At 39.3% G+C, this 9,294-nt stretch overlaps 1 protein-coding gene across 1 annotated transcript; it reads left to right on the top strand.

Annotated features, from left to right (window-relative positions):
- The first annotated feature begins 5,635 nt into the window (after positions 1 to 5,635).
- On the top strand, positions 5,636 to 9,122 carry srek1ip1 (SREK1-interacting protein 1). Its single transcript, XM_037115983.1, has 5 exons — positions 5,636 to 5,778; positions 6,233 to 6,280; positions 6,533 to 6,685; positions 7,464 to 7,533; positions 7,944 to 9,122. The coding sequence occupies exons 1-5, from the start codon at positions 5,766 to 5,768 to the stop codon at positions 8,167 to 8,169; spliced, it is 510 nt and encodes a 169-aa protein (XP_036971878.1). The 5' UTR covers positions 5,636 to 5,765; the 3' UTR covers positions 8,170 to 9,122.
- The last annotated feature ends 172 nt before the right edge of the window (positions 9,123 to 9,294 follow it).

Here is a 9,294-nt window from a genome sequence, read left to right as displayed (position 1 = left end):
GCTCTCCAACAACAGCAACCTTTTTTTCTGTTGTCTCCGGCACAGTCCTTACTTTCACAATAGAGGGGTAAGCTACCAAGATACAAAATAAATCATTAGTGACGAGGTCTTGGCATTCACTGCTCCAAAGGAAATGTTACTGTGGCAACAAAGATGGGCCACTGTTATTTTCGTCTGTTTTCCTGGATCAGTCCTGATCTGCTTCTACAGGCACCCATTACACAGCTCACTTAATGCTTCATCGAACACCATCATGAGGACAAATTTTGAGATGTATCCAAAACTGATGCTTACAAGAATATACAGGTAAAAACCACTGACATTCCCATAACCCTTAGCTATATTTTGTGTTAAGTGCTCCCCTGATGTACTATATGTGATTTGCGAAGTCATTCTTTAGACTTTGTTGTGTTCATGAGCTTTGAAGCAGTAATGTGGAAAGAATGATTTGTTTGAGAAAAGGGATTTTTGTCCCAGACTTGTTGCTGCAATCTCTAAAAACACTGAAAACAATTATTGACAGTTACAACCTAATACCATATGTGAGCGAAAAAATTCAAAAGAATCAAAATGAGCCTGAATGTTTCCTGCCGTCAAATTTGCCTCACTGTCGATGCACACACCATTAAACAACCACTACTGCTGATGAAAATCTATCTGATGTGACTAAGGCACACGTGTGCACAGATGAGGTAATGTTTAAAGTTTCATTCTTCCTAAATGTAGCCTTGTTCGCCGACGTCGCTATCCCAGAAGCATCAGCAGTGACCCAATGAAACTCACCGCTACTTTGAGTAAACATGTGGGTTCCCTCTGGTTTTCAAAATTGTTACAAACCCTTGGGTTAATATGTGTGAGAACACAGCTCCACAACATATATAACAAAGGTCTATTAGTTTAAAGACAATTTAATGCAGAAATAATACATATTGTAATTTTAACTTGAAGCACTGCTTTATCAAAGTACGGTATTGCTTTACAGAGCCACTAGCATTTCTGTAGACTCTTTCTGTTTCTATTTTTATGGGAGCATCACCTTTTTATGAAAAATGTTAATTGATGGAGATGAGCGAACACAAAAGTCTTAAACAACTTGCTCAAGAGCTCAAAAAACAAACAAGAAAAAAAAAAGAAAAAAAAACATGTGCTCCTTTTCTGCGGGTAACAAACTAAACACCCTGCTGCCCCAAGCTCAATCCTCCAGATGCTTTTTGGGGCAACAAACAACTGGGTGACAACAAAACTCGGGCTGGGAAAGAGGTTAAAGGAACCACCAGAGCACTTTGTGTGAGGCCGCTGTTTGAAGCAGAGTGTCTCTGACGTGTGTTTGTGGCACGAAGGATGTGAATAATGAATCTCAATGCATTGCAAAAGCTGGCAAACACGGAAATGCATTTCAAATTGCAATCGACTGTGGAGCATCCCCGTGGGGGACAGATTGTTTCAATCTCTTGTTTTTCAACTTTGCTCATAAACACATTGCCAGAACCTTACTGAAGCTATTTTACAATGGGCTGACCTTGATGTGTGAAGGTCATGATCATCTCAGTAGGAGATCGTCATGGATCCCATTAAGGAATGAAAACCACTTTCATCAAGAGCCACGATCATGATATTAATATCATTTGTTAATTGTCTTGAATCATTTTATGATGTGTTTCCTTTTGTTCAATGACTCATCTAAGTTGTTTATGTAACTAAAGATGGTTTGTTGTCCCCGACTGTCAAGCTCATTCAGAACTGATATAACTGATGTCTCTTGAAATGATTTTAGGGTTCAGCACCACTTTTATCTCACATCAGTCAAGAAAATCCCCATGAACTAGATGAATATATCTCATTTTGACACATTTCCTCATCAATCACATTATAAAAGTTGTGATTTGCTTGTATACCACAGAAACAACACAAACAAAATAATCTAATTTCTCCATTGTTCAGTGTCTCTGAGGTGCAGCCAAGTAAAAGAAGGGCCCTAACAACTACAGTAATGCCATTTTATTCAATTTCTAATGCCGGTGGAGGCTAATGTAGAGGGTGCATCACAAAGGTTAGAGGTATATGGTCAATATGTTCTGGGATGTTAAATACAGTAGGGTTGACTTGTACTATGCAACTCTCTTTTGTTGTTTTATTAAGTCAGCCCTTAACAGAAGGCAAAATGGAGGACATAAATTGTAGAGTTGACGTTCAGGTAGCAGCATAACAACTGAGGAATGTTTGACCACAGTCTCATGTTTGTCAGGGAGCTTTTTCTGATATGTCTAGAGATGTGGACAAGTTTGAGAATAAGCTGTCAGCAACTACTAATCAGGCCCTCCCTTGGACCCCAATCACACCAACACAGTGTATTTTTTTAAATACAGAAGGAAAATCAGGTATTTGCATGTTGTCTTGTTGATGGTAATTTCTTTGTTTTCAGGCATCGCAAGGTTGGCCCACTGTTTACCAGGCTGGATCACCAAACCAAATTCCACGCTTAACGGACTCCAGGGGAGATTCATCTCACAGTATCAGCAACGTCTAAATACGCAAAAACCACAGGCACTAACCAATTAGCTTACTGGAAAATTGAGTCAAAATTTCTAGGCTCACGTTATTGTAAAAAAGCCAAGTTTACAAAAAACTGACAAATAATATGCAGTACTCATAATACAACTAGAGTAGAATGATTTTGCTTGCTATGATCATTACCCAGAGAGGTACAGTATACTGTGTGGCACAGCCAGCTGCCAACGCTGAATTTTAATGGCAGTTAGCTGAGCATAACAAGAATAAATTACAGTTACTATATGTAACCCAATTGTGTTTGTTGAAAATGCGATGTTAATGGGACCCAAAGTGCTGTTTACACATTTCCTTGTGTGATTGTTTCACAGGGTGCAGCTTGTTTGCCACTCACGAGAAGGAGAAACTGAGTAAAGTTGTCTTTTAAGCCAAAGAGATGATGACCTAATGATGACCAGCAACCTTATTTACACATTGAGGCCATGCTATTTGCTTCTCCTTTGTACCATACGCCTTTTTTTTATGTGAATGGGAAGATAACGGACCAAGCAAACCCAGAGCTAACAAAATATAAACGCTTTAGCAATAAGACTTATCCAGGATTCATCGAACTGAACTTTGAGCTTTGTGCCTCTCAAATCTCTCAAATCCTTTGTTAACATTTGTATCACAGGCTGTGATCAAGACGTGCAATAATGCTCTGAAGATACATGAGTTGAAACATTAATTATTAAGGGAAAAAGTTGATTAAACAGAGTTAGGTGAGAGTGAAAACACAGGTTTTCAGAATAAGACTTGGTGTATAAAAGGATGTCTGGAATAACAGTTTCAGACTGTCAGACAGTATTGCAGTGAATGTAACATGATATATACAGTCAATTAGTCCCTCATCCTGGTCAGACTGCTGTTTCTTCCACCGTGTTGGTGTAGACTGGCCAGTGACTAATATAATTATACTGTAAGTGTTGTTAACTGGTGAGTGTTGTGCAGTTCTCTTTTTTTGGACCTGAAACATACATTCATGGAAGCAAAAGTGTGTCATTTGTTGTTTTTGTATCTACTCTGCCTTTTTTTTCTCTCTGTCTGCGCTGCCGCAGCAGCAGCAGCAGCAGCAGCAGCAGCAGCAGGCCTCTGTTCCTTTTAACTAATAGTAACTCTTTCACAAAGGTTGTCTATTAAAGGTCTTGCTTCTAAGTGTTCTTTGCACCTTCCAGTGGCTGAAAAGTGAATTTAACAATTATCTACAGCCGGCAAGTCACTGTGCACCAAACAGGTGAGCACGTTTATGGAAGTAATCTTCATTTCAATCCCTCACCTGGGGCAATAAAAAGACACACAGAGATAAAACACGCTCCCTTGAACCGTATCTTAGCCTTGTTAAATAATCAATGTCTCTTAGCAGCCAGCCCAGATGAGTAACTGCTGTTTGTTTTAAAAGCCCCGGAGAAAGGCTTTTCTGACACAGGATACTGTATTGCTAAATTTTCAGATGAGACCAGATCCTGCTCTAAAGGAAAATATGTGTGGTAAACACAACAATGGCAGTGTTTGGAAATTTTGAGAAAGCACTGCTAAAATAGAAGGCCCTACTTCAAGGCTTTAAAAACTCTCCATCATCTCACGCTGTGATTCTCGACAAATCTATTACTTCAGTCATGTAAAGGAAATATAAATCATATGGATCAAGAGAGGCTTTAAGGACAGAGTGATAATGGGACAAAAATTTTCAAAGGTTCACAACATTCACATTTATATCATGCCTCAAATATATCTAATGAAAAAAACATCCCCACTACAACAAGGGTACATCTGGTAAGGGTCAGAAAATAGAGCATTTCCCTCAACAGCAGAGTAAGGTCATGTGTTTTTAAGCATGTGAGGTGACAAGAGCACAAGAAAAAAAAAAAAAAGGTGTTGCGTTGTTTGGTCAAAGTCCTCAGTAGTGGAACTGCAGTCGGCTAATCATGAGGCATCATCAGATTAGATAACACTGACTGTAGTAATCGCAGCTTTTATTGTTAATAAAGCGAATAACAGTATTAAGTCTGGCAGAACATTTACCGAGGCAGATGGCATGATCAAAGATCAAGAGTGAGATTGTGTGTGTGTGTGCGCGTCTGTGTGTGTTTGCGTGCGCCCCAGTCACAGACTTGATGATGAGGACATGTCTGGGGGCCCCGCATCTGTCGACATTTTCCATCTGCCAGTCTGACTCTGGCTGCCTTCAATTAACCCCTAGCAAAAAACCACAACTGGCTCTGCTGGGAAAGCAATCAAGCATGGAGCAAAATATTATTGTGAAAAGATTCTTAGCATTTTTTGAATAGAGTAAATTGATATATGCAATTACTCAGGATCAGGGCAATGCAGGGAGATCATACAAAACAGATTTTAAGGTACATCCACTGTGCCACTATGCAGCACAGATTGCACCAGTGTATATAGCAACCCATGTCCATATTGTACTTTTATACCTATCAAAAACCGACAAGTATGTTAGCTAAACAGCTTTACACCATTTTATTTAGATAATGTTCAGACATTTTTGGTATAATAATAAGAGCGAATGGAACATTAAACCTCTTCATATCTGCTCCATTTTAACCCCCACTGCTTTTCAACCAGGGCTGCCCTAAGTGTTGTCCATCCATCCATCCATCCATCCATCATCTGTACACATTATATGTACGCCGCTTAATCCTCTGCAGGGTCGCGGGGCCTAAGTGTTGTCCATGGGCCAAAACTGGTGGCTGTAGCTCAGCAGGTAGAGCAGGTTGACTAGTGCTTGGAAGGTCGCTGGTTCAAATCCCGGCTCCGGGCAGGGCTGAGCTGCATGTCTAAGTGTCCTTGAGCGAGATAATGAACCCCACATTGCTCATCAGTGAGGGCCCTGCAATGAGCTGGCGACTCGTCCAGGGAGTACCCTGCCCTCGCTCTGAGTCAAGGCTGGGATTGGCTCCAGCAGCAACACCCCGCGACCCCATGGAAAGGGATCAGCGGTTACGGACAATGACATGACATGTGTTAACTGTTGGATGATCTTTTAAACCAGTGCAATCTATTGCTCTGAGCTCCAGTCCAAACGGTGGCGCTAATGTCAAAAATCTAGTCAGGGGAAAAACGAGAAGGCGGAACCCAGTGAGAGGAATGTTTCCGGTCGACCGTATTTTGAGTGAACACTCGGAAAGACCCACGGTTGAATCGCGCGCTAACGACCATCACTTTGGTGTTTTTCAGACATTTTCGTGTAAAAGACAATGGCTGATCCAGGTCGGTATTAGATTTTGTTTCTAAAGATACGAATTAAGATTTCAATATGCATGAGTCTCGTAGTTTACTCTGTAAGAGGCAAACATGGTGGCAAGAAACACAAAAGGATGTTAACGTTAGCTTAACGTTTAACTTCGAAAACAGGGCACACGACTCTTTATTAATCAATTTAAGTAATAATTGAGTGCCGCCTTTAAACGATATCACCCACTTCACACAACACTCAGTTACACAGCAACAATATAACCCACGGTGCTGTGTTTATTCCTTCATAGCTGTCTAGCTGACGTTATATTTAACGTGCTGCGGCGTTGTTGGCTAACTAACTATCGTGTTTTTGCGACTCAGAAACGTAAAGAAATGTAATTAACGTTAACGTCACTCGGAATGAAATGTTTCAGTCCGTTTTATGGAGGTAAAAGTGATTTCAATGAAAACAACTTTCATCTCACAGGGCCTAATAAGGACAACATCAGAGCTGGGTGCAAGAAATGTGGATATCGTAAGTATCGCTTTATTAACCTGGATGAGTGTGGCCTTGGATCTGGAGTCTGTTGTAAATTTCAGTGAGTCATTTGTGCAGCTCTTGGAGTCAGATTTTGATAAGGATGTCTTTGTGTACTGATTAATACACTAATTAATATATCCTTATGACAGTTTGAAGGCTTACTGGAGATTTCAAATGTAAGCAATAAAACTATCTTGATGTCTGTTATAGTTTTTCATCCATTCTCTCGTGGTTGTCCTTTTCCAGCGGGCCATTTGACCTTTGAGTGTCGAAACTTTGTCAGAGTTGACCCCCAGAAAGACATTGTTCTGGATGTAAGCAGCACCAGCACCGAGGAGAGTGAGGAAGAAGTAGCTTCAGCTCAGCGCCCTGAGAAGCTGGGCCGAAGCGGCCAACATCGTAAGTATGAAATAATAAGGAAGGTTGCAAAGACATAAATATGTAGCTTCAGCCTCAAAGTGTGTAAAAGCAACAAGATTTCTGCTTTCCTGGAGCTTTGTTGAGCTTAATTTAGTCTGACAATGAATGAAAGAATAAACTAATGAAATTCTCACACCCCATGTTCTTATTAACCAAGAAAAATGTATCAGAAAAGTTTTCTAAATTTGAGTTTCTTTCTTTCACCGAATGAAGACAAATTGGACTGCCTTGTTAGCTCACTGTAAAACACACTTTATTCAGACCTAACTAAAACTCACCAAAAGCCATTTTGTTTTTCCTTTCAGCTGCTCCATCAATCAAAAGCTCTTGTCTGGTTGAAATAAACTGTTCATTCACAGAGGTAGCTGTGAAAATATCCAATGTTTTCTCAACACTACTTTATCCAGCTGCTGTTGCTGCAATGGCTCTCCCCTGTTTTTTGGAGGCATAATAAGCTAAAGATATAAACCTCACCAGTGATAGGCTAAGACCAAATGCCGATGTATTAGTCCAATCACCCAACCCTAATAATTCACCTTTTGACACAGATGCTCTTTCGTAGTGTGTCAGACATGACAAAGTAAATTCTGCTGCCTTTCGAGCTCATAAGGGATATTTTGGTATGTAAGTGTTTGCCCCAGGAAATCACAGTGTGCCTTTAGACATGGTTTTCTCGGATTTTACAGATGTTGTGCTACTTGCTGTTTAAATTCAATTTAAGCCGCGTCTTGAATGTCCTGTGTACAATTCTGTGTAGGTTCCCATGATGATGATAGGAAGAAGAAACACAAACGGAAGAAGAGCACAGACAGAATGTCAAGGAAGAGGTGTGTTTTTTTTGTATTTTTTTTTACCCTGAAATTCCTCTGTACTTTTGTCCACATTGATCCTAACAATTCTGTTTTATTACTTGTTTTGTGTCAACAGAAATGTAAACATCTTCTCTGCCAAACAGCTTATTCTGCTGTTGACTCTTGTTGGTGGATTTGATGATTGTCTGTAGAAAGAAGACATATTGGCAGTTTAACAGTTTATTAATTTAACAATCAAAGGCCTCAGAGAAAGCAGACATGGACATGTCCGACTCATTGTACACATGTTAACTCTTCTTAGTAATTTATATTAGGTAACAAAATGACTTTGTGTTCACAAATCAGAAAATGGTTTGCTTTTAATTTACAGGTTTGTGGCCCTTCACTGATAAAATTTTAGTTATGTTTTTTTTTCTACTCTGTAGATCTGGTTCTTCTTCGAGTGATGAGGAGACCACAAAGAAGAAAAAGAAACACAGCAGGTCCTGTTCCTCATCTGACGAAGAGGAGCAGAGGAAGAGGAAAAAGAAACTGAAAAGCCACAAAAAGAAAAGCAAAAAGAACAAAAAGGAACACAAGAAGAAACAAAAGAAGAGAAAACATGAATCATCATCTTCTTCCAGCTCCAGTCAATCCTCTGACAGTGACTGACACCACTGAATGATGCTGTGTCTGGAGGACCAGCATATTTATTTGCCAGTTCATGAAAAGTGTGTCTTGCAGACATGTTGTACCTTATCTTGTCCCATATAAGTGTCAGTTACTGAAAGAGGGATTTAATTGATTCAGTGGTTCCACCGACACTGTAGAAAACACTGTACCCAGAAAGTCAGTTTTACACCATCATGCAAATTTTGTAAAAAAAAAAGTTTGTAGTTCTCTGAAGCATTTTGGTAAACATGTACGAAGTCTGGGATCATGATCTGATGTATCATGTCTTTGTTCTTCCAGAGCCACTTCACTTCAAATTTGATACGCAGAACAATCTATTGTCATACACATTACTGAACAGTTCAGGGGAAAAGCCTCAGTCTCAGTTTCAGATGGCTACTTTTTTTTTTTTTAGATGTTTATACACCTAGTTGCTTCAAGCCTTCTCTTTTATAATTTCTGAAATTGTACCCAACAATATGCTTAAATATCAAAGTGAATGCTAAATATGATTCGATCCTCCAGAATCTTAAAATAGCCAAGGTTCACAACAACAATCAGCTGATGTATTGGCTAGTATTTACAATCAGCCAATGTCTTTGTCAGCAGCAGTTGAACTATTGGCAGATGTCAGACAACAATTAAAGAGTTTTGTATAAAATTGCTTAAATAATTGTGCTTTTGATGGTATGGCTTTATGCCAAGTGAAACGCTTGATTGTTCCTGGTGTGTTGATGCTAGTAATTTGAATATTGTCAAAGAATACATTTGACTGTTGAACTTTGTCACCTTGAAGAAAGCCATCTCAAACTTTAAAGAGTTCATTCCAAAACATTTAAATGTGTACATTTTTGGAATCTGTCATTGACTCAGTGTCCTTACCCTGCTCTGTTTATTTCCTCTGTGCAATTATTTCAGTCCTCCAATAAATGATCATGAATTGTAATAAAATATATATTTGTATTAAATAATGTCAACTGTCTTTAGTTTGACTCATGATGCCAGAGCTGCTAACATGTAACAGTCATTCAGCAGATATAATTCTTATTTCCTGTAGAGGGCAGCAACATACCTTTAATGTGTTCAAACCTGACGGCTCTTCATTAGAGCTGAATGGTGATCTCA

The sequence above is a fragment of the Acanthopagrus latus genome, chromosome 11 (genome assembly GCF_904848185.1).
Source record: "Acanthopagrus latus isolate v.2019 chromosome 11, fAcaLat1.1, whole genome shotgun sequence".
In the NCBI taxonomy this organism is placed as follows: Eukaryota; Metazoa; Chordata; class Actinopteri; order Spariformes; family Sparidae; genus Acanthopagrus; species Acanthopagrus latus.
This window is presented reverse-complemented; position numbering and strand designations above follow the sequence as displayed.